This window comes from Cornus florida, unplaced genomic scaffold, assembly GCF_030987335.1.
Source record: "Cornus florida cultivar Cherokee Brave unplaced genomic scaffold, ASM3098733v1 CherokeeBrave_3.0.0_Hap2_Chr05, whole genome shotgun sequence".
Lineage (NCBI taxonomy): Eukaryota > Viridiplantae > Streptophyta > Magnoliopsida > Cornales > Cornaceae > Cornus > Cornus florida.
In genome coordinates, this window is record NW_026775575.1 from 93801221 (window position 1) to 93828860 (window position 27640).

Sequence of the window (27640 nt, forward strand, 5' to 3'; positions counted from 1 at the left end):
AGTGCTAAAGGACTATTGTGAGACCTTCTTACTCAATCTCCTTAGTTAAATCGGGGGCCCACGTGGAGGCATTTATTTGACATACATTGCATTTGAAAATTGTGGTTGTGAAGTTTAATTGCATTGTTGAGAAAGTTGTTTATTCGTGTTGCATTGTGCATGCATGGTCGTCGTTCATTGAGACCTATTCTTGTCCCTCTTGATTTGCATTTAGAATCCACTATTAGGAATCCAAGGGGAAGAGGAAGTTCACATAGAACCAATCTACCAATGGATGCTCTCAATGATGATCATGTTGAAGACCTTGGTCACATAGACCAACAAGGCATCCTTCACCCTAATGTGCAAAATGATAATATGCAAGTTCCATTAGGCATGCCTAGGCCATACATTCATCAACCTCCTCAACAACAAGGCCAAATTCCAATGGGAATTCCAAGGCCAATGTATGCACCACAACCCCCCATCATTAATCAAGCTCAATATAACCAAGGTGTCCATGTTGCACCTCAAGTTGCTAATCCACCACTCGCATTGAGAGATCACTATGTGCCTAATGAGTATAATGCACCCACATGCATTCAATTGCCACCATTTAGAGCACACAATTATGAGATTAAAGCACAAACTATCCAAATGCTACCTAACTTTCATGGACTTCCTAGTGAAGAACCTTACAAGCATTTGGATGAGTTTCTTGAAGTTTGTTCTACCGTTCGATACACGGATATGCCGGAAGAAGTTTTAAGGCTGAAACTTTTTCCATTCACCCTTAAAGATAAGGCGAAGTATTAGTTCAACAACCTTAGGCCTTTTTCTATAACTTCTTGGGCAGAAATGCAACAAGAATTTTTGAAAAAGTACTATCCGGTTTCGAAGACCAATGCTATGAGAACCGCCATTAGGGAATTCACACATGGGGAGGGAGAAACTTTCCACGAGGCATGGGAACGCTTCAATGAATTGCTTAGGAAGTGTCCTCACCATGACATGTCTAAATGGCAATTGGTCCAATTCTTCTTTGAAAGCTTATCGGACAATTATAAAGGCATGGTTGATGCTTCAATAGGAGGTTCTTATATAGACCGACAAGAGGAAGACGTGTGGCGTCTTTATGAGAGCATGAGTGAAAACTCTTTGCATAGAACATTGTTATCTAGGAATGGTAGAAATTCTCAAGGTAGGAAGAGTGTTGGCTTGCATCAAGTTGACCACTCAAATGATATAACCGCCGAGATGAAGTCTTTATCTCAAAAGTTTGATCAATTGATCAATCAAAACTTGGCGAATCAAGTGTCTTCCTTTCCTAACCATTCTCCTAGAGCTCAAAATGAATCATGTATGACTTGTTCTAGTGTTCTTCATTCTACTTCCAATTGTCCTCATGGACAAATTCAAAATGAACCCATTGAGCAAGTTAATGCAACATTTGTGAACCAAGGGAACAATCCTTATGGTAACCATTACAATCCCGGTTGGAGGAATCATCCTAATTTTTCTTGGAAAAACTAAGGGGAGGGCTCAAACTCTTCCCAAGACGGTTTTCAAGGGAAATACATTCCACTTCCACTTCAAAACCAAGGATCCCAAGGTTCAAGACCATATAACTCATAAGGAAATCAATTTGCTAATTCTCATTTTCCTAACCAATCATATTCTCAAGGAAATTCTAGAGGTTCCACTTTTGAGGAAAAGGTTTTAAATGCTTTGGGCACTCTAGAAGCAAATACTCAATTGTTGCATTCTCATTCTTAATCAATTGCCAAGCTAGAAACCCAAGTAGGGCAAATAGCTGAAACACTTAATGCTAGAGAGAAGGGAAAGATGCACGTGAATGCCCCAATCAAACAACAATGTGTTGTAGAAACCAAATCCTCATTGGAAGGGCATAATGTTGAGCATGTCAATGCGGTAACAACCTTGAGAAGTGGTAGGGTAGTAGACAATCAAGTTAAAATGCCTAATGAAGAGAGTGAACCGGTACAACCTCAAGTTGTCACCCGTCCCGTTCCACACACTATTCCTCCTTCATTGCATGTGCATGATCTTGAGAATGAAAAGCCCTCAAATTGTGAGTTGAAAGATGATTTCTAAAGAGATTCATTGAAAACAGTGTTGAAAACTGGGTTTGAGAAAAGTTCTTTGAAAAATGTTATTCATGATTCTTCTTTGAAAAGTGATTTGAAATCCAATGAATCGAACAAGTCCAGTGCTAAAAATTCTTTGAAAGAAAATGCTGAAAGAGTTTTTGAAAAAGCTCCATTTCCGGACGCCTTGAAAGGGTCCATTTCAAAAGAAAGGCAAAAGACCAAGAACAATGAAAAAATGGATATGTTTAGGCAAGTCACAGTCAATCTTCCACTTTTGGATGCAATTAAGCAAATTCCGGCTTATGCCAAATTCTTGAAGGACTTATGCACCCAAAAGCGGAAGAACAAGAGCCAAACATAAAAAAAAATGGTCTTAACCGAACAAGTGAGTTCCATTCTACAACACAACACTTTGTCAAAGTTTAAGGACCCCGGTGCACCTACAACATCTTGTGTCATTGGTGAACATGTCATCAACCGGGCACTTCTTGACTTAGGGGCTAGTGTTAACCTTCTTCCCTATTCGGTTTATGTCAAATTGGGCCTAAGTGAATTGAAACCGACGTCGGTGGTTTTACAACTTGCCGACCGATCCATTAAGAAGCCTAGGGGGATAATTGAGGATGTGTTGATTAAGATTGATAAGTTCTTCTTCCCGGTTGACTTTGTCGTCATTGACATGGAACCGGTGCCCAATCCAAAGAACCAAATTCCGGTTATCCTTGGCCGTCCTTTCTTGGCAACCTCAAATGCCAACATAAATTGTAGGACAGGGATAATGAAGATTTCTTTTGGGCACATGAGAGTGAAGTTGAACATCTTTAACCCCACACCCAATCCATTTGACAAATATGAAGAAGAGGTTAATGTGGTAGAGGAATATCATGATCTTGCTTATGAAATAAATGAGCTTTTGTGCATGAACAATGTTTCAAAGCCTTCATCTTCATCTTCAGCATTACATGCCAGAAAAGTGATTTCGAACTCTTGTTGTGAAAGGGCGTGGAAGCCCAAGGAAAGTTTTGACAAGGAACTCAAGACGTCTTTTGAGTTTACCCCAACAAGTTCTTCTAAGAACCATTTGTTGGGAGTGACTCGAAACATCTCTCATCCCAAAAGGAGGGGATGCATTGCAAGATCTTTGATCCAGGCTGAACGAGCCCAAGGTCTTGCTAGAGACGTTAAAGACTAGCACCGAAATTCGTAGGATGTCAAAACCCTATTCCTCCCTCATTTCTATCTTGCATTTTGATTCTTGCGAAGTCTAGATACTGTTTTTGTGGTTCATATACATTGGAAGGAACTGAGTAAGGGATTGCATGAGCATTCAAGTCATTTTGAGCATTTAGGCATAATTTCGATCGATCCAAGTCTTAGTTCGATCGATCGAACTTTGGTTCGATCGATCCAACTATGGACTCGATCGATCCAGCTCTCATTTTGCACCCAACACTTAGAAAATTTTTGGACTTGCATCTAAATTCCAAAATGCATGCTCTCAGGATCTCCAAATTTTCAAAAGTTCGATCGATCGTAAACCATTTCGATCGATCGAACTACCTTTCGATCGATCCAACATGTGGTTCGATCGATCATGAGTCCCAACACTTAAAAAAATTTTGGACCTGCATCCAAATTCCAAAATGCATGCTCTCGGGACTTTTTAAAATTTTTCATGTTCGATCAATCGAATTCCAAGTTCGATCGATCCAAAGTTCCAACACGTATCAACTCTTGAACCCTTAAACTTGTACATTCTTTATCCTCTTTGATCGATCGAAATCTTTCTTCGATCGATCGAAATTTGCATCTCATTGATTTAATTTCCTTTGATTTTTCAAAATTCATTTCAAAAAAAAAAAAAAAAAAAAAAAAAAAAAAAAAAAAAAAAAGAAAAAAAAAAAAATCCAAAATTTCAAAAAAATGCCATTAAGAGTGGAGACCTAAGTTCGATCGATCGAACTCTGCATATCGTGTTTTTAAAAATATAACCGAGTTGGATCGATCACTTTGGATCGATCCAACTTCAAAAGGAAACCAAACCCTAGTCTCCCTCTTCTCTCAATCTCATCTCAATCCAGCCAACCTCCATTCCAATCATCTTCCCCATCTCCGGCGAGCCAATTCCGGCAAGGTAGAGCCTTATTTTCACCGCGGCTTCGCACCCTCTCTCTCATCTCATCCCTCTTGGTTTTGAGGTAAACCGCGAGCCATTTCTTGATTTAAAAGTTTAATCGATGCATGATTCATGATTTTCTATATTGATTTATGTTGTATGTGTATTAATCATCTATTTTGAAGCATCAATTTCATGATTATGATATACATATTCACACATGCATTCGGCCGAACCAAAATTGGGGATTTTTGATTTGATTTGGCATTTGGGGAGTGTTTGGGTGTTGAGGATGGGATGTTTGGTGTGTAGATGGGCCCACAAACACATTTGTGTGGGCCCCATACTCTAGATCTCACAGATCTGCGACTTTTCAGATTCGGCATTCGCACAGTTCGATCGATCGAACTTGTGCTTCGATCGATCGAAGTAGTGAACTTCATTTCAATATCTTCGATCGATCCAATCTTGTGCACTTTCATGCTTCGATCGATCCAAGTGTTGGATTGATCCAATTCATTTCGATCGATCCAACTTTTGAACATTTTTCACTTCGATTGATCGAAATTTTTTGGTGATCGATCGAACTTAAAGTTCGATCGATCGAACTTTCACAGATCACACATACACACTCCATTCATCTCATGTTGTCTTCATACTATCTTTATATGCACAATGCCTGTGATATTCCACATTGGATGCATTTCATACCTACATTGCTTAGCATGATTCACATTTCATCATCATCCTAGATTCATGTCATCCGTATTTTGTCTATCTTATTTGACATACATGTTTCTATTATGCACTTAAATTCTTATATCTGGCACTGACTTATATTGAAATTTTCTTGTCTTTTTGCAGATCATGCCTCCGCGGTACAAGAGTACAGCCAAGAGATCTTCGGGGCCACAGCGACCCCGCAGATATATATGGCCCAGGATAGAGATGGTTGCAGAGCCATCTCATGCTCAGGAGGAGCCCGCACAGGCTACTCCCCCTCAGTCCCCATCCCACGAGGCTGAGGAGGGAGCTGACCACATGCCATCTACATCCCAGGCTCCTCCAGCCTTCACACCATCACCTTCTCCTGTGCGCCATCAGGCAGATGCAGTCGCCATGCCATCACCGCAGCCACCTCTACCGGCTCAGCGCCGTGACCAGTTGCTGCCGAGATATGTAGCCATGACCGTGGCTCAGGAGTTATATTTTGATACTGAGTACTTCTCCGAGTCTATCCTGACCCGGTCTGGCTATCAGGATATGATGCAGCGGGGCCTCTCAGCCATCTTTGCCCCAGTCACCGGCCTTGTATACCCGCGACTGGTGCGGTTATTCTTTTAGCATCTCCGGCCCTCGCCACGATCTACCGCAGAGATGATCACTACACTGGACGGCCACGAGATTGTCATCACAGTTGACACTCTGGCCCGTGCTTGCCGGTGCCCACACCGGTGTCCACCTGAGCTTGCAGAGACATACCCGAGGCTGCATAGGCCTTCATTTTCTGACATGGCTGTCTCCTTGACAGGCCATCATGCCGGTGGTCAGACATTTGCCACCAGGACCTTCTTGCCTGACGACCTCTGGTTCATCGACACAATTCTCTTCCAGAACATTTACATGGCGGGCCACAAGATCCAGAGGCGTCATGACTACTTGACAGCTCTTTACGCTTTTTACACGGGTTGCTGGGTATCTATCCCAGTCCTCATCTGGAGTGTGATGAGGTTGCTGTATGATTCTTTCATTTCCAGAAAGGACCCTAAGCGGTCCAAGGTCCTGCCCTTCGGACACCTCATCACGCAGATCCTTCTTGACCAGCGCTACAGAGTGCCCCCAGATGAGGAGCCCCTTGCACGGTCCAGCTTCTATAGGAGGAGCGACTGGAATAAGAGCTACAATGCTCTTATTCGGAGTCTTCAGGAGCCAGCTGTAGAGGCAGCAGCTGAACTAGAGGAGGAGGAGGCAGCCCAGGCACAGCCGACACCTCCAGCAGTAGCAGATATCGCAGCAGACGACACACCAGTCGGTCCGGCTACCGATAACATGGACATTGACCTGGAGCGACCTGCGGAGGAGTATGTCGATGCTGCAGATGATGCTGATGCCGATGATACCAGTGATCGAGCCGCTGCTTAGGAGCGAGTTCGGGAGTCTTCTTCAGAGGCATCTCTGCCTGAGTCTCCAGTTCCCACTCCCGGATTCGGAACACGCTTGCAGACACTGGAGGAGGACGTAGCAGCCATGCGAGCCGACATCACTGCCCATCGAGCTGAGTTCACCTCTTTCAGGGCGGATGTCATGGCTTGCTTTGCCGATCTCTCTAGCCGACTCCCTGCACCTGCACCCGCACCTGCACCTCCAGCCACTGCAAATCTTCACGATCAGGCCTCCTGAGACTCCACTTCCAGTTGTTCTATGCTTTCATTTCTTTTATTCTGGATCTGTATTATACTGTCATTGTTACTATATTATACTTTGCGGCTAGTCTGTCAGCTTTATTATTTTATTGATGTACCTGCACTTTATATTCTCTATATATTGCTTTTTGATTATGGATGTCTCTTAGTATCTCATATTTGTATGTTTGACTCCATCAGGTACACCACAGTGACTTCAGTGAGAGAGTGCTGCCTAATTTTTCAGGACCACTCTTACACCTCTCTCTCTATTATCTATTTATCCCATTTTACACTTGCATGTCCACTGTGCACTGATTATCCTATCTTGTTTTCTAATGAGTTTATCCGAGTGCAAACTTTTCAGGACCATAGTTTATCCCAAGTTTGGGGGGGCCATGCCACCCACTTTGGATACTTCTATCCCGATCATTCATGTCTAAAGCACTGGTATACTCCTTCCTTTGTTCTCTTCACAAATTGAGGACAATGTGCAGTTTAAGTTTGGGGGTATTGGTGTATATTTCAGTGTTACTTTAAAATTCAAATTTTGAGCATGTCTTGTGTATTTGAGGGATATTTCTATACTTGGTCCATTTCTAACTATGATTTTGATCTTTTGAGGACTATATTGCTTAAAATTTAAAAATTGCTTGACTTGAGAGTCCAATACTCCTTGTATGCCTTGAGGATGCCATTTAGGAGTAATTTTTTCAAAAGATTGATATCTTGCTTGCATTTGTGGTCCACATCATCCTGATTTTGTGATTGTTTTGAGATTCATTCTAGGATTCTACACTAGCACCGGCGCACGCTAGCATTCAATTGTGGGGTACATGCTTTGTTGATTATTGAATTGGTTATATCCCAATTGGGCTAGTAGTGCATTGAAAGCTTTCATTCTTGATAAAGGTGGATAACAACTCCTTTTCATTGAGTAGCCGGAATTCTTGCCTCATTAAGCAGTGAACTTCTCGCGCCAAAAGGTGGAGGGCCCAAACTCTAGGTTAATACTTGATTAAAAAAAAAAAAAAAGAAGAAAAAGAAGAAGAAGAAGAAGAAGTTGCAAAAGCAATAAAAGTGAGGACTTCTCCCAAAAGGCGAGAAGTGGGAAATGATTAGATGGTTGTTGTCTTGATTTGTAGCCTAGTTGATTTGAGTTTGTAAGTCCGTAGGGGTGTCTTAACACCTAATGCCCTAAAGCCATCTGGTTTGGGAGTCATTGACCTAAAGCTCGCTACATGAATCTTCTAGAAAGCTTAAGAGATCAACACATTGCACAATACTTCCATCTTTGATCCTCAATAGAAAAGAAAAAAAAGAAAAAAAAAATAGAGTGAAAAGAATAAGCACACCTAGAACAATAAAGCTTTAATAAAAGGTTCACTCTCTTATCTTGATGATCGGTACTAGATTTGTGTGCTAGTTTGAGGGTAAGGTTGTGATTACTTCTCTAGTTAGCTAAGATAGCAACACACTTGATGCCGGACCTCTCACATGGATTCTAGACTTGTTTCGATTTTCATGATCATTTTCTTGATGTGTGGAGGACTATGCTTGCTTGTTTGATGTTGAGATTTTAGGAGATTGCTTGGAAACGGTTGAAAAATTGCATACTTGAGGTAGTTTTCTCCCAATGCTTGTTTGCAATATTGTTGCCTCTTTTGAAAGAATGAGCTTAATGTTTGTGGGTACCATTTCTGGAAACCCTCACGAGACTTCACTCGTCCACTAGGGGTAACCAAGGGGTTTAAAAGGCTTGTTGCATATGCTAAATGCAATCGTGTTCCCCACGAAAATGGTGTTATCATTTTACTTGCTTTCCAGTTTATACTTGTTTAGTTGTTCATTTCATTCCTTTACTTCTTAGTTCATTGCTAGGGACTAGCAATATTTAAGTTTGGGGGTATGATGAGCACTGAAAAGTGCGCATTTAAACCCGTTAAGCTTAAGCATTCTAGTACCTTTATTTATCTTACTTTGCCGTTTTAAACTTATTACGTGTTATTTATATTTTCAGGCACTAATCCCAAAATTGAGCTAACTCAGCCAAATAAGAGCTTAATTGAAGCAATCCTGAGATAAACCAAAGGAGGGAGCAAAGTGGAAAAAGCAAGGAGCAAAAAGGAATCAAAGTTGTGCAGCTGAAAAGTTCGATCGATCCAACTTAGAGTTCGATCGATCGAACATCTATGATCGATCACAGTACTTCTCGATAGACCCAACCTTGGCCTTTGCTGAAATTTCAAGTTCGATCGATCCAACATCACCTTCGATCGATCGAACCCTATTTTGTCCTATTCAAATTATTGATCTTATCCACAGCTGTACGCCTACTAACCACTTTTGTCCTTTTCCCCATAAATATCTTCGAAATATCTCAGCCTTGTCCTTATCTGGAGGAGTCAGACCACTTCGATCGATCCAAGATGCAGTTTGATCGATCGAACCCATCTTCGATCGATCCAAGTTAAGGTTCGATCGATCGAACTTCCTCCAGCGAGAAAAAGTTAAAGTCCAGCTCATTTATTCCGTCCTTCACCCAATCATTGGAGAATATGCCTTGCACGACCACAGCTCATCATAGAGTGTATTTGACCTACCTATATAAGGAATATGATACACTTTTAGGAGGGGAGTCTAGAGTCTCTTGTCACACATTGAAAATCATCTTGGAGGCTATTCTTGGAGAGGAAGAAGGGAGGAAGCTAGAGCAACCATTGGAGGAGATCTTCATCTACAAGGAGCAGCCATGGAGTTAGCCCTTGAGGGTTGGATCATCACTACCATGAGTGGCTAGACATCTTCTTGGGGCTAGAGTTAGCCCCAAGCATGCTTTCTATACTCTAATCTTGTGTATTATTGAGGGATTAGTGTTGTATGATACATTTTGATATTCATGTATATATAAATCTTGATTATTTCATGGTTTGTATGGTTTAATGCTTCCAATTGACTATTCTATTCTACCCATATGTCTATGTATGCTAGAGTAGGATATTCATGTGCTTACCTCTAGATTTAGTGTTTTTGATGCATGTCTATGTGTATTGATGCTATAGATCTAGAGATTATCAAGATGATATGCTTAATGAATGCTATTTTGGTTCATTTAATGGTTTATGCCTATTCTTGATGGTTTGTGCCTCTCCTCTAGTCTAGATAGCTTTATTTTCATACTAGTAGTGTAGATTTAGTGTAGTGGTAGTATAATGTTAGATGGGAGGACAATCTACTCTTGATGTTTGATGTTCCATGCTTGTGAGTCCAAATGGCATATTCCTCTAATATTGTGTTGCATGTGGATTGTAAGCTTAATGAAGGATTAATGACTTGTTTTGATCTATTGTGCTATCCCCATGTTGTCTAGACAATATATGCTCTATTGCTTAGATATATTGTGTTCTTCACATGATGTTTAGACAATACTTGCTTGATTTGTCATCCTTGCCAATTGAATCAACCTAATGCACACACACCCTTATCATATTGCAACACATCCATTATCCTCAATTGATCACTTGTTAGTAGTATAGAAAAGTATTGCTTGGTGGTGATCTCTACACCCCAAGACCTCTCTCTCTCTTGTTTACCTCATATTATTTTATTTAGTTGAATTCAATTTAGCTTAATCAACCAACCAACCAATTGTGTGATCACTTGACCTACTAACCCTAATTACCATAGTTTCACAATTCGATACACCATCAAATCCCTTGGGACGATCCCTACTCGCCCAATCTATATTTTATATAGAGAAAGGTAGTAGTGGCTTTCTATAAATGTAAAACTTGGCCACCTCCTAAACACACACAACTCTCAAGCTTTGTTGGTTGTGGCGACTCCATCAAGGAAACCAACACGTCGCGGGGTTACCAAGGGTCAGGGACACTAGCCAATCCTCCTCTCGTGTCGCGGCGGGGTTACCAAAGGGCGGGCTGTATTAACAGTTGGAAAGTATGGTTTTGAGAAATGAAAATGGGGAGTGACATATCATACATTGCATTTCATTGCATTGCGTTGTTTACACTTGAATTGACATTGAAGTTGTTTTAACCCTACATTGCATGATCCCCATTTCCCATTTTGCTTAAGTGTCACATATTGAGCATATAGCTCACCCTACTATATATTATTTTTTTCAGGTCTTGGAAAAGAACCGGCGGATGCCAATCCACCTCAAAATTGAAAGTTGTTAGAAGATGATTTTTTCTATTTTGTTTTCGGCCATTCCATGTATAAACATAGTTTTTGGAGAATGTAAATAATTTTGCAAATGTTGGCCATTGGATAACGTAATTAAGTTTTATTCAAACATAAATCCTCTAGTGTATTTTAGTGATGTGTGGTAAATTACGTTAATAACGTGATTGTTGTACTCCAATTTATTGTTGAAATGTATTAATTTTGCACGTAAGTATTGTGATGTGGGTGGTTGAACGATCAAAAGTTGGTGTATTGGGGTTACACAGGACAATGGAAAGTGGGAGTGAAGAATTTCAAGAATCGGTCGACGTATAACCCAAACCGGTTGATCGGTATCTTCATAGTATGTTTGAGTTGTTGACGTCCCAAACCAATCGACGTATGGCATCCCATACGTCGACCGGTATGCCAAACCAGTTGACCGATATGTTGGCAGTGGGTTTTCCCACTGTTCATATCCCAAACCAGTCGACATATAAGGAGTATATGTCGACCGGTTCTACCTTTTCATGTAATTACCAATTTAATTCTTAAATTACACTTGGCACCCAATTGATGTTGCAAGTAATTACATTATGACCCAATTAAATGCCATAATTATTATAATTATTATTATTATTATTTTTTGCCATGAACCTTATTTTATTTACTTCGTGATTCAAGTAAAGGACTGTTTTACCCTTGAGTCTCAATGTATGGATTCATGGAAAATTACCAATTTGCCCTTTTTGGACCTTGTTATTTAATTTTGACGTGAAATGACCATTTTACCCTTGGATGATTTTGGGTCGGGTAAGGACCCGTTTAATGATCCGGATCCATGAGGATTTGGGTCGTTACATGTTGGGACAGGTTGGATAGGTCTTGAAAGACCATTGCATCTTTTTTTATCTGAACAGGTTGTGGTAGGCCCCTTTTTAGGGGAGGTCATGTCGATTTTTTTTTTTTTTTTTTTTTTTTTTAAATGGGATCAACTTAGGGTCGTTACAAAAGCCGGGTGATACAAGTCGTTTATTGAAAATGAAAAAGGGTCGTGTATCGGCCGATACATCGCATATATTAATATAATACCACCACGTAATAAAACTTCCAACAATTAAATTATACACATTGAAATAATGCATGACATGCAAGGCTCCCGTGACACCACCCCTGTACAAGACAATTTCTGTGGCGGGTCCCACCCGGGATTTTCAGGCTCGTAAAATAGAAAAATGCCAAAATGGCAACCGGTGCATTCCAAGAGTCCTAAACTCAATGGAATGCCCCAACCAACTCTTGGACACACCCGGTACACCCACGGTGTCCAGCACGCAAAAAGAAAAAAGACCAAAATGCCCATACAAATACAGAAAATTTCAAAAAATGAAAAATGGCGAAAATCAGAAACATCGCAGACATGGGTTTTGAACTTTTGATTCTTGCACACAGATAGATAAATTGAAATATATGGTTTTGAACTTCTGATTATCGAGAACGAGAATAGAGATGGAGGCGATTAGGGAGGCTGAAATGATTTGCCCTAAAAATATTTTGTAGTTTGTTTTTTTTTATGTGGGAGAAAATGCAATGAATGGTAAAGATGGGAAGCTGATTACGAAATCAACGATACTCAAGAGTCAGAGTTAAAGTAAGATTGGGGAAGCTAGAAGTGGGTTGGGTTTCGTTCAATGGAGGCTGAGAATTGCTAAAATATAACATTTTGGATGAAATGCACCATTAGAACAGAATTACTAAAATATAGTATTTTGACACTGTATCTCTTCTCAAAATATAGATTTGAAATACAAAAATAACATTTTGCATTTGAGATAGTCTAATAATACATAAAGAAGCCAACAGTAAGTAAACACCTGAGCTTGCTTGCTTCTCTGATAAACATGTGCAGCTAAAGATACAACTTCACACACATTATAAATTAAGCAAGCCTATAATAGTAAAACACAAACTAATGTGCCAACAATACATAAAGAAGCCAACAGTAGCAAACACTTGACAGAAAGTTGAAATGCTAGATATCCTTAGCAATTACCCATTGCTGACTACAGGAATCTTCTCATACATTTCCGATTCCCTGAACCTCCGAGGAAGGATACAACGACCCTCAAATCGCTGCTGCAAGAAGATGATCACTACAAAGAACATACCCCCACAAGGGATGATCACATCCCAAGCAGTGGAATAGAAATCTGCAGTAGGATTCGCGTAAATGTATGACCCGTCAAATTGCTGGGGAACGAAGTGAGTCTGTAAAGATCATATGCATGTGGCAGCAATCGAACAAAGGTAGTGCCAATGTAAAATGAACGGGAGAGAGCATTTTCTCTTGACATTTGGAAAATGTTGAGAAGGATTTGAGGGAACAGAAAACCATCAATGACCAAACCACCATAAGATCTCAAATCTCCCCAGAGGTTATGTTGTTGGTAAACAGCAACGTGAGAAGACACCGTTGTGTTGCCATTTTTGTTCTTCATCCAATTCACGAACAACACCATAAGTGCCCCTGAAATGTAGAATGCTAGAGTCGCAAATAATGACTTCATTTCAGCAACCCACAGGCCCTTTTGGTTTCCATCACCTAATCGTGCAGACCATGCTAGCGGGAGAAGACGGAATTGCAGTAGGAAAGCCACCATTGTAATTATCCTCATGGTCACCTCATCCACTTCAAGCCATACACCGGTCCTAAGGAACACATTTCGCCGATTATGAATTTTGAAGAAGAGGGCTTCAAAGTTGAGCAGAAGAGGAATCATGTACCCCAAAGTAAGGATCACAAGCATGACAAGTGAAGTAAAGGGAAGCACATTAGGGCGCTTTTTGACATAAAAGATTTGCAACCCCACAAAGACACATGCGAGTGTGTTAGAGATTAAAGCCATTATGATCTCCAAATCCATCCTCCAGATGGATCGTCTAGCTTCACTAGTATAGTAAGCTGTTGCGGAGAAGTTCAAATGTTCAAAGAACAGAGGATCTGAATGTTTCCTCGTGCTTTCAATGCTTCCCTTAATAACATCTCCCTTCTTTGAATTAAGTGGAGGGAACTGGCATTTCAAAAGAAAATCACAGTCCATAGGATCATTTGTTGACTCCTGAATGTATGAACCCAGCTTTTTATAGCCGACCATACAGAGGTGTCCTGTTTGCTCATCATAGATCCCCTCACCAGAAATTTCCACTTCACCATCAGTACTCGGATCATGTATTTCACCAGCAAACGGATAAAACATTATGTTCCTCTTCTGCTCAACTTCGAAGCCGTTTTCCAGGAAAATCACAATCGGCAAAATGTGTTGCTTGGCAGCGGTGGATGGCTTGAAGTGAATGAGGTGACCGTGAGGGTTATTACAATGGTGGCATTCTTGCTTCAATTCCGTCTTCTCCAACTGGCATGGTCTGCACGATCAGGTGACAGGAATCAAAAAGGCCTGTGGGTTGCTGAGATGAAGGCACTTTTTGTGACTATAGCATTCTAAATTTCAGGGGCACTTATTGTGACGTTCATGAATTGGACAAATAACAAAAATGCCAAGATAGGATTGTCTTTTCACTCTGTTGCTTACCATGAACATAGCCCATGGGGGGTTCTGAGATCTTTTGCTGGTTTGGTCATTGATGGTTTTCTATTCCCTCAAATCCTCCTCAACATATTCCAGATTTCAAGAGAAAATGCGCTATCTCGTTCATTTTACATGTTGGTAAAAATATATGCTTCATTTGACATTTAAGATATAACAACTCTTATACTAATATGCTATGAGATAATTAACAATATGCTAAGAAATGATTAATTAAATATGCAAATATATATTTAATTAAATATAAAAAATAAAGTAATGAATTAATAAATAATAAATAAAGAACCTGGACCGAGACTAGTATTGAATATTATGTCCTTAAGACAGATTCGCCTTGCTATGGTGCTAACGGACTCAGTGGCGTCTATCTCCCAGGATACAACGGTCTACATCCACCAGTAGCAGCACTACAAACTCTAGGATATGGCGAACCTTCTCCGTGTAATACTCTCTCTGACTCAAAAATGCATCTATACTATATAAATGCTGAATTGGATGCAATCAGAATCAAATGGTTCGGACCAATCTTAATATGGCTCGATGAAATTGGATTAGGGTCGAAGTGGTTCGGACCACTTAACCTATGGTTTGAACCAACTTGGGTTGGTTCAAGTCTAGAGAGGGAGATAGAAGAAAATGAAAAATGAACCACTTGCAAATGATCCAAATGGGGGTATTTATAGAAACAGAAATGCCTTTTCAGATTAGGTGTATCTCTTCATTATTGGACACAACCATTGCAATAGGTTGCAATTGTTCACATGGTGTCTGTTTACCAATAGACACATCCATTCTAATAGGTTGCAATGTGCCTTTTCGAGTGGGTGCAACCATGGGTTACGATGGTTCGGAAAAAGGTGTAACACTTTGAAAAAACTAAAAAGTGATTTTTTTAATTTAAAAGGTCTAACCCTTTAGAAAAACTAAAATATGGTTTTTTTAATTTAAAAGGTGTAACCTTTTAAAAAAAACTAAAAAGTAGTTTTTTAATTCAAAAAATCAACCACCCAAAAAACCCACCCATTTGTGAAACCCATTTCAATAAGCCCAGCCCAAAATTAGGCCCAATCCAAAATTCCAAAAAAGAATAATCTGGACTTTACAATTAAGCCCAAGCCCAAATCCTAAACTCAGCTTATTTAAATTTCAATTTGTTTCAACATTTTTTTCATATAGGACAAACACTTCCCACATTTTGCATACCCATTTAGGCTTATCAAAATACCATACTTTGGAGCTAATTTCTCATTCACCTAGAAACGAATTTGAGAAAGTAAATATATCACGTTCATCTCATTGTAGAAATAAACGCGCTCGTCTATAGATCCGTAAAAATTATTAGCGGAATCTATCCCAAATCTCATCCAAAGTTTATGTTTTTAATGCCTCGTTTCCAACAATCCCCCACATGAATGGAAATTTGCGTAAAATGTAAAAGATAATCATGCAGACACTAGAAAGAGTATAATCGGAAAGTTACTCCATCAGGATAAGTAGCTTTTGGCTTTGAACCTTCCCTAGTGCATTGCTATCTGATTTACTGGCTAACCAGTGAACGCGATGTCTTGATCTGTTCAGCCGTTTGTGTAAACCAAGACAATAACAAACACACAGTACATTTCCTCACAAAGTTGGTTCTTATTGTTGTGTTCATTTTGGCCCTGAACAACTCCTAGTATTCAATGAGTGCTCTAGAAAACTTAGCCTTTATAGTTCTCATAGAAGTGGCCCCACTTCACACTCATATAGGTGACTTCTTATTGAGAGTATCCTACCATACCCTACTTGAATTTTCAAGGTATAAGAGTCATTAAAAGCGTAGCTTATCCTAATCCTCGCTGTAGGTAGCACTGTCTCATCATAGAAATGGGCAGAAGATGTATATCTTCCCAGTGCTTCTGGTGAGTCACTCAGAATTTCTGTTGTCCCTTTGAACCTAGATCTTGGGATCTCCAGTCAACTAGGTTAGGTTTCCATTAAGGTGACTCGTTAGCTTTCGGCTTTTAATTCCATTCTCCTCAATGAACTGTACAATTGCTCTCTAGTACAACCCTTAATTTTATATGTGGCCACAAGGTTGTGTTTAGAAATATTACACTCTGCAGAGATTTCTCCAGGTGAGAGCAATAGTATACTTTGTGCCCTAAAATTGCTTATTGTTAGCAATATCATTTTCTTTAGTGGCACATGTGTAGACTTATTTTGAAATGTCCTCTAAGTGAAGTCTATTGACTTTCCTATTTGATTTATTCAAAGTTTCTAACTTTGAGTTATATTAAGAACATACAACTACACATTTAATATAAAAGACATATCCATTCTTAGATTTGAAGTCTTTAATATCCCATATCCAGATTGTATCACTGTTACACCTCCAATTTAGTTAGATATCTCGATCTATGCAATATTGGATTTAGGGTGTATCTCAACTACCCAATTTATTATTTTTCAGTGATCTGATCTTGGATTGAAAATGTGTAATTAAACACAGTTATTAAGATGTCTTGTAATCTTAACTAATGATATACTTTGGCTAATATTTACATTTGAGATTTATATCTACAAAAGTTAGCTAAGCTTTTGTTATCATAACTAGTATTATCTCAATCTCACTCTATTGAGAATATACTATGTTATCAGATATTAAATCTTTCATATCAAATATACTAATTAGTATATCATTAATTTTTGTAAGACACACAATGACTTATACATCACATTTATGTCATTGTCTTGGTACCAACTTTAATCCACTCAAGGACTTATAAGCTTGCACACTTTACTCTTCAACTAGAACAAATAACTCAGCTCTTCCGCTGGAAAAAGAACTCTTCTAGTTGTTCCATAATATTTTCCTCATAAGAAACAATATGCACTATTGTTATAATACTATAAATGATTTTTGGTTCTATCCAAAATCTTTTAGGATTAAGAACCCTACATTTATAAATATTTCTTATCTGGTAAGGTAACTTATAACAAATTTCATTTATGGACAATATCCCCTCACAACTCTGAGATAATCCTGAAATTTTATATATGATATATTTCTTATGGTTTTCCAACTCTTGAAATACCATATATTAAATATTTCACCTCATCTACCTTTCCAAGGTTCTATATTCGCTTCTTAACAAGCATGTATACCAGTCTCTAGTGCATATGTACTCATTTTATCTCTAGCATTTTCTTATAATAATTCACCGAACATTACCGTGACTTAATGCTAAAGATATTAATTACAATGGGTTCTAATTAATATTTGTTTCTACATCTCTTGTATTAAATAAATTGAGTTATTCATGTTTAAGTTCATGTTAAGTCAGTCATATTAACATGTCATAACCTTTCATGTGTCACACATCACATAACTCAATCATTTAAGCAAATAACTCACTTATTGTTTAAGCTTTGGATACATCACCACATAGTGAGCACTCACTTCTCAGCTATCATTACTAGTTAAAAGTGAGTTCTTAACTATCATTACTAGCTTAGATTAAGTACACTCTTCTCATATCTCACTACTAGGTTATGATGAGCACCCACTTTTCAGCTATTACCGCTAGCTTGAAGTTAAGTTTGTTTAGCTATCAATTCTAGTAGTTCATAACTTTAGTACACACTTATCTAAGTAGTCTACCTTGGTAGTAGAGTAATTTGTTTTGAAGAATATTCTTCAAAAATTACTACTTTACAAGTAGTATTATTCACTCCTACACGAGTAGATGATGTATATCTCAAATAGCTTATTGTTAAAATGGCTACTCATCACCCTCGTGTTTTTTACTACCAAGTAGAGAGTAGGAACCAACTAACAGATTTTCATCTTCCTCTTAAGTTTTGTGCACCTCATTAATCATTTTAACTTATAGCTAATCTAACTAGTTTGCAACTTAGAAACATTTTAGCTTTCAGCTAAATTGTACATTATAGCTAACTAGCTTGATTTAGCTTGTCTCAGTGCACTTGCTTACTATATCCATAACATTTTCCATTAAACACTTTAAAGTTGTTAGAAAATCTTATCTTATTCAGCCCATTCACAACTATACGTGTCTTTAAACACTAATATAGATCTTTTTCCCTTAACTATCGGGAGAATTGACATAGCTAGACTAGTCAATTTTTGTCTGTTGTATTAAATACACAAACCAGTCATGAACTCATATAAAATTAATACACATTAAATCAATTATATTGTAAAATAAAATTACTATGCACATTAAGTAATTCTACTACATAGTTCAATATTATAATCTCAATTAAAAGTAAGCACTTATATAAATAATATTGAACTCACATAAATAATATTATACCATATAATTAATTATATCACACAACTAATCTAAGAAAAAAGATTTGTGGCTCATTCTCCAATAAACATGCTAGAAAATTAGAACCAAAAGATGTAGACGTTCTAGCCTACAAGAAAATGATATGCACTGATGTTATAACCTATCAAAGGTTTTATGTAACGATCCACTCCATCACATAGTATGATATTGTCCACTTTGGGATCAAGCCCGCACGATTTTGTTATTGGGTTTTATCTCAAAAGGCCTCATACCAATTGGAGATAACACCACTACATAAAATCACTTTACCTTCCCCTTACGTAGGTGGTGTGGGACTGTGCACCTATAACTTGCTCAGTGTGATAACATGTCAGTACCTCTTGCACTTGCCCACGGCACACCCACCCACAAGGTTGCCACATTATAGGTCTCACTTTAACTTTCTTAGGAGTAGGAACTGCAAACTTAGTTAGACACCCCCACACTTCTAGAATTTATAGGAAGGTTTTCGACCTTTCCATAATTCATATGGTGTCACATTAGTTTAAGGTATTTTATTCTGAACATAATTTGTTGAAAGCAAAACTTCCCTCTAAAATTCTGAGTTAAACCAGAATTTATCAATATAGCATTCATCATGTCTTCATGAATGATATCATATTCTGAACAAATTTTAGCACAAGTGTTTTGATTTTTTTGCTAAGTTGATTCTCAACTTCATTTTTGTAATATTTAAAACATTTCTAAGATTTTATATTTGCTTCATAGCAAATATATATAACAGTAGCTTATGCAATCGTTGATAAAACAAATGAAGTACCATTTTCGACCACTTGTTGATATAAATTTAAGATAATATAATATACTATATCATATTACAAAATTAAAATAATTCAACTAATATTGAATTATATAGATAATTTAATATTCTACTTATATAACATTCTTCAATTTCATATAATATTGAACATATCAATATTTAGCATATTATCATATAATATTGTATATAACATTATTTTATTATATCTCATTTATTAGTATGATCTCTACTTGTTTATATCTTAAATAGAAGCATATAATAAAACATACGCAATGAGTGACTCTGTCTTAAGATTGTTGGTAAAAATATATGCTTCATGTGACATTTAAGATATAACAACCCTTATACTAATATGCTATGAGATAATTAACAATATGCTAAGAAATGATTAATTAAATATGCAAATATATATTTAATTAAATATGAAAAATAAAGTAATGAATTAATAAATAATAAATAAATAACCTGGACCGAGGCTAGTATTGAATACTAGTGATGGTTCGAAAAAAGGTGTAACCCTTTGAAAAAACTAAAAAGTGATTTTTTTTAATTTAAAAGGCGTAACCTTTTAGAAAAACTAAAAAGTAATTTTTTAATTCAAAAAACCAACCACCCAAAAAACCTACCCATTTGTGAAACCCATTTAAATAAGCCCAGCCCAAAATTAGGCCCAATCCAAAATTCCAAAAAAAATATAATCTAGACTTTACAATTAGGCCCAAGCCCAAGCCCAAATCCTAAACTCAACTTATTCAAATTTCAATTTGTTTCAATATTTTTTTCCATGTGGGACAAACACTTCCCATATTTTGCATACCAATTTAAGCTTATCAAAACACCATATTTTGGAGCTAATTTCTCATTCACCCGGAAACGAATTTGAGAAAGTAAATATATCACGTTTATCTCCTTTTAGAAAGAAACGCCCTTGTCTATAAATCCGTAAAAAATTATTAGCGGAATCTATCCTAAATCTCATCCAAAATTTATGTTTTTAATGCCTCGTTTCCAACATTACATTGGCACTACCTTCGTTCCATTGCAACCACATGCATATGATCTTTACAGGGCTCACAACTTCGTTCCCTGGAATTTCAACGAGTCATACATTTACATTTACGCTAATCATACCGCAGATTTCTACTCCACTGCTTGGGATGTGATGTGATAATCCCTTGTGGGGGTATGCTCTTGGCAGTGATCATCTTATTGCAGCAGCAAGCTTTCTTCATAATATGTGCAAAAGTTGTCTCTTTAGCTGCATTTGTAATCAGGCAAGTAGAGTGTCTGTGTGTGTGCAGATTTTAAAAAGCGCTTTAGGTTTTTTATTTTGAAACTTGACAAAAAGAGAGAAAACCGCAAAACAGAAGGAAAAAGGCTCAGGATAAGGAAGATCAACCACTAGGGCCAGACCTCCCCCATGCACTATCACTAAGCTTACACTCAAGAGTCCTGAGAGCCCACTTGGCCAAGGCGTGGGCAACTTGATTGCAGTAGGGGTCCATACAAGTGAAAAGCCTACAGCATCTTCTTTTCGCCATTTTCTGATAAATATTAAATAATGAGATACCAACGGTAAGGCTTCACTTTAACATCTGTTTCACGGCCACCACCACTCGGTTGACTAAGAAAGCCGCTGAAACGAGCATTTCTCTTTTTATATTTTAACTTATTGTTTCTTTCCTCTTCGTATTTTTTCTTTTCATATAAATTTTCATCTCTATTTATTTAGGTTGGATTTTTCTCATTTTTTGGATTATATTTTTCTCAATATATATTTCATAATCTTAGTCTTATCATTCATCAATTGAGCTTTTCATCTAAATCCTGCATGCACATATAAGAGATAAAGAGGAAGCAAAAAAGTTTCTTGTGGCTAAGCATACAACTTTGCTTACTTCGTCAGATAATGCATATGCAGCTAAAGAGAGAACTTATGCAAATATTGTAAAGAAAGCCTGCGTAAAACACAAACTAATGTGCTAACAATACATAAAAGAAGCCAACAGTTTTAAACATTAAACGGCAAATTGAAATGCTAGATCTCCTTACCAATTTGATTACCCATTGCTGACTACAGGCACCTTCTCATACAATTCCAATTCCCTGAATCTCCGAGGAAGGATACAACGACCCCCAAATCGCTGCTGCAAGAAGATGATCACTGCAAAGAGCATAACCCCACAAGGGATCATGATCGCATCCCAAGCCCTGTAAAAGATGATATGCGTGTGGTTGCAATCGAACAAAAGTAGTGCCAATGTAAAATGAACGAGAGAGAGCATTTTCTTCTGAAATTTGGCATATGTTGAGAATGATTTGGGGGAATAGAAAACCATCAATGACCAAACAAGCATAAGATCTCAAATCACCCCATGGGTTATGTCCTTGGTAAGCAACAGAGTGAGAAGACAATGCTATCTTGCCATTTTTGTTCTTCGTCCAATTCATGAGCAATGCAATAAGTTCCGCCAACTGAACTAGTAAAGACAGTTACATTAGTAACATAATTAAGCTTAGACACAGCATCAAGTTTAAGAGAGTTACCTTACTCTCGGGTGCAGGGATGCCGAGGTTGTGGAGAGGACAGTGAAGAGAAAGAGAAGCAAGGAAGAATTGGACCACTTGAGCTGATACCTCCTTTGTGAAGAGGTGGTGATGGTGGAAGAAGAGTCCATTGCCATGATCATAGTTTCCTTCAAGGTATGAAGAGAAGAAGAGGACTCTGATTACCACATGCTTTGTGATGCTTCTTACTTATAGAAGTTGTGATTTTGTCACTAGTGTGCTTCATATTTGTACAGTACTGTATATGCATACGTTTATGTGTTAAGTGTTTTTTTTTTTTTATCAATAGTAGAGGAACACTTCAAATATTTATCATTAATTATAAGAAGTGAGCCAAAGCCAGCAATGAACAATTTTTTTTCCTTTATACTTCAATTCAACAGCGCCTTTATCTTAAATGAGTGAGTCAAGGACTTCATATTTAACAATGTAACTGATTTTTTATTTTATTTTTTTTTTTTTGGGGGGGGGGGGGTGTTGGAATTTTTTATACTGTATATTGTTTTTTCTACCCTTATTATACTGCATATCAAAGTCAACCAAAGTTGGAACATGGCTTTGTTATGTCCGTTACCTGATAGACGGCACAGGGTAGACTTCACCTAATAGCGTAACAACTTTTTTATTTCGAATTGATTATGATATTGAATAATTAAGGTGGAAAATTTTTGGACAACCAATCACCCTACTATAAATATATATATATATATATGCTTTAACTTTTTTTATTTTAAAGTTGCTTTAAAATTAAATTAATAATAATAATAATAATAATAATAATAATAATAACTCAACTTGCAAGATAGGACTCAAATTCTATAGTATAGTAAAATGTCTATATATAATCTCACATCTTTTAAGAAACACCTTTTCGGCAGGAGCTCATGAATTTCTATAAATTGAGCATACCAATGACTCTGACTCGGCGAATTTTTTCTCTCCGAACGGAAAATTTGCTTTCTGTAGACATAATGACATGTTACATAACACATCAACTATCAAAAAAAATCTCCACAACTTTTAAAAAGACTCCCAGTGCAGTAGTAAGAATCAATAAAAGATATAAGACTACAGAAATACCCTTAATGGTTAAAATAAATATATTAAATTACTTTTTTAACAAACAAAAATTTTAATTTTTTTTTCTCATTCTCTTAGCTTTAGATGAAATAGAATTGCAACTATCTACATCATCGCATCAACAGCACCCAATGAAGCTTCACAGAAGAAAAATAATTGCAACTTATTGTTTCTTCCTCTTTGTATTTTATGTTTACATATAATTTGCTATTTCTATATATTTGGGTTGATTTTTTTAATTATATTTTCCTCAATATATATACATGTGAAAGAATTGCATCATTCATCAACAGTACTTTTCATTTAACTCTGCATACACGCAAGAGACAGAGAGGAAGCATATATGCAGCTAAAGAAACAACTTTAACATATAATATAAAGAAAGCTTACATAGGCTACATTACTAAAACACAAACTAAAGTGCAACAATACAAAAGGAAGCCAACATTTGTAAACACTCAACGGCAAATAGAAATGGTAGAGCCCTTTACCAACTACCCATTGCAGACTACAGGCACCTTCTCATACAATTCCAATTCCCTGAATCTCCGAGGAAGTATACAACGACCCCCAAATCGCTGCTGCAGGAAGATGATCACCGCAAAGATTATACCCCCACAAGGGATGATCACATCCCAAGCAGTGGAGTAAAAATCTGCAGTAGGATTCGCGTAAATGTACGAGCCATTGAAATGCTGGGGAACGAAGTTGTGAGCCCTGTAAAGATCATATGCATGTGGTTGCATTCGAACAAAGGTAGTGCCAATGTAAAATGAACGAGAAAGAGAATTCTCTTTTGAAGTCCGGAATGTGTTGAGAAGGATTTGGGGGAACAAAAAACCATCCACGACCAAACCAGCATAAGATCTCAAATCCCCCCAGAGGCTATGTTGTTGGTAAGCAACAGAGTGAGAAGACAATGCTATCTTGTCATTTTTGTTCTTCATCCAATTCATGAACAACGCAATAAGTGCCCCTGATATGTAGAATGCTATAGTCACAAAAAGTGTCTTGGCTTCAGCAATCCAAAGTCCCTTTTGGTTCCCATCACCAGATCGCGCAGACCAAGCCAGTTGGAGATTAAGGAATTGAAGCAAGAAAACCACCATTGTAATCATCCTCACAGTCACCTCATTCACTTCAAGCCATCCACCGGTCCCAAGCAACACATTTTGTCTATTATGATTTACCAAGAAGAGGGCTTCAAAGTTGAGCAGAAGAGGAATCATGTGCCCCAAAGTAAGAATCACAAGCATGACCAGTGAAATAGAAGGAAGCACATCAGGGTGCTTTTTGACATGAAAGAGTTGCAACCCCACAAAGACACATGCAAGTGTGTTAGAGATTAGAGACATTGTGATCTCCAAATCCATCCTCCAGATGGATCGTTTAGCTTCAACAGTATAGAAAGCTGTTGAGGATAAGTCCAAACGATCAAAGAAAAGAGGATCTGAATGTTTCCTTGTGCTTTCAATGCTTCCCTTAATAAAACCTCCCTTCTTTGCATTTACTGGAGAGAACTGGAATTTCAAAAGAATTTCACAGTCCATATTTGGTTCCTGAATGGATGAACCCAGCTCTTTACAGCCTACCATACAGAGGTGTCCTGTTTGCTCATCATAGATCCCCTCAGCAGAAATTTCCTCCTCACCATCAATACTCAGATTAGATTTGCCACCAGCTAATGGAGGGAACCTTATCTTATAGCTGATATTTAATGGGCTATTATGGTTGGCTTCTGTTGAGTTTGCATGGATAATCTCAACATACGCACGGTTATAAAACTGATCACCCACAGAGACAGGGACCACAGAACCCCAAACAGTTCTTCCTTTAGAATCTTTTACCGACGTGCGGAATCTCATATCATAAAAATTTCCCCTTGGGTATCTCATCCCCTTGGTTTTAAAAAGCTTCTTTACTGGGCATAACGTTTTTACTCTGTCTATTTCAGTATACTCATACTTCATACCAGGAACACCCATCAAAGAACCACCTCCAAACCTGATTCTATTGAAGTACCCAGAATCATTTACAGTTCTGTTACTCCAAATTTGCCCAACAATACCCAATCTTTGTTTGATTGACCAGACTGCAGGGAATCTCAAGCTCAACCTAGTTGAACAATCCCCAACATGAGCATTTCCCAAAGAGTCATAGGGATTCAAGATCCGGCACGCAACGATGCAGAGCTGGTTCTTCTTTCTATCCCATGATCCTTCTGCAACCAATCCCATGTTGGGATTGAAAGGTTGGTAATAATACCCACCATATCTACTGTTTGAAAATTCTACAAGATACCGTAGCTTTTGTACATCCTCAGAACACTGAATTTTAGACAAGGACATGAACGAATACCCAAAACCCTTGCCAAAGGGAGTACAGTTCTGGGAAGAATTGCACTCGCTGGCATACTTCAACATAAAAGTCCTGAATTGCCTCGAGAGCATTGAACAAATACTTCTCGGTTGCAATCCAAGAGAGCCATTCGGTGGAATATCAATTCCACCAGGACACCCATTATCGAATTCCTCTGAAACCAATGTGTAGTTGTAGTAACTCATGGAAGGAAACGACAAAATTGAAATTGGTTCAAAGTAATTCGAATCATGAGGAGAACTCAAGCTCTCCAATGTTCCACTAACCAAGCTAGTAAAGATAGTTGCATTCTTAGCATAATTAAGCTTAAGAACAGCGTCAAGTTTAAGAGAGTTACCTTCTCTTGAGTGCCGAGATGCTGAGCCCAACATGCAAAGCATGCCAGAAGATTCAGACCAGAACCCTTTTAGTATGAATGTCAGTGGATCTCTCCGATAAGTTGCATTATTCAGAACACCACTGAAGAGCAAGTAGGCCTCAACCTTGTAAACACCGCTGGCTTTGGTTTTATAAAGGTTTCGGGTTGTACGGAAGTAGGTATGATATTTATTGTAATCAAGGGAGAAATGAGATGAGCTGTTGCCAAGAATTTTGTCACCACCAGTGTAGGGACCGGTCAGTATCTGGAGAGGTGGTAAGGTCGTGTGGTATTCGGGATCAGTTGGGGTTGACTCAGGAACTACTGAAGCGCAATGATTGGTGTAAGAGGGTGAAGTTGTAGAAGAAGATACTGAGGGTGTGGAGAGGACAGTGATGAGAAAGAGAAGCAAGGAAAAATTAAGCCATGTGAGCTGATACCCCCTTTGTGAAGAGGTGACTGTCGAATAAGAGTCAATTGCCATTATCATAGTTTTCTTCAAGGTATGAAGAGAAGAAGACTCGATTACCACATACTAGGTGATGCTTCTTACTTATAGAAGTAATTATGGTGTCTCGTATTTGTATTTACTGTACATGTATACGTGTCTATGGATAAATATTTTTTTCAATACAAAGTGAATATTTTTGGAGTACATAATTGGGATCCTACAGTCCAACAGAATGACCTGTTATACACATACATACATGTATATATATGTATGAATGTATATGCTTCAAGGTCTCACAGCAGGAACTCGACTTGGACTGCGCCAAAGTCAGCAAAGCACAAGTCATGATCTCAACATTTTTTCCTTATACTTCATAGAGCCATGTTTATCTTAAATGAGTAATGCTATTGAGAACAAGAGACGCTAACTCTCCATATTAAAATATGTAAAAAATCAAATGAATCATTCTTTTAATTCAGTGGATAAATATAAAGATATCAACAAAAGAAGACTTCGGAAACTTCGCGCCTGACACAAAGGGACGGCCGGCAAGAAAATAAGAACAGTGATGGTGGAGTTGTTATGTGCACTCCATTTTCTGATAAGGCTTGTGAAATTAAATTTGATTTGTTGCATCTTTACCATTTAGTCATTTACCAATGACAATGAGGACACATAGCAAAAGGTTAGCATTGGTGGTGCTACCAAAGAAATTATACTGCATATTTTTTGTTTTTTGTTGGCCCTTATTATACTGCATTTTAAGGTTGGAAAATGGCTTTGTTATTTCCGTTACCTGTCAAGACGATCCAGGGACCATGTTAGACTTAGACTAACAACAACTTTATTTCAAATTGATTATGATATTAAATAATTAAAATATAAATATAAATATAAAAATATGAAATCTTTTTTATCCCTTAAACAAAAATTGAAACTTTTTCTCATTCTCTAGCTTTAAATGAAATAGAATTGCAACCATCAACAACTATCATCGTATCAACAGCACCCAATTAAGTTTCACCGAAGAAGAATGACTCAACATCACCTTGATATCGGCAACTGGGATGGCTTTGAGAGAACCAAATGGTTCCATATATATATATTGTTTGAAGCGATTCCATTCGATTCACCAGAATTTTAATTTTTTTTTATAAGTATTCGATTCACCAGAATCACCACCTTTATTTTAGGATTAGGGTTATATTGTATCCATATGTATATATGTCTGTATATGTGATAAATGAGACTTACACGAGAATCCATTTGCCGTTGAGGAGAGTCAAAG

The 27640-nt window shown here is 37.7% G+C and overlaps 1 protein-coding gene across 1 annotated transcript; it reads right to left on the minus strand.

Moving 5' to 3' along the window:
- Positions 1 to 23658: 23658 nt before the first annotated feature.
- LOC132309738 (uncharacterized) lies at positions 23659 to 26385 on the minus strand. Its single transcript, XM_059808021.1, has one exon. It carries the CDS (start codon positions 26383 to 26385, stop codon positions 23659 to 23661), a length of 2727 nt encoding a protein of 908 aa, XP_059664004.1.
- Positions 26386 to 27640: the final 1255 nt, after the last annotated feature.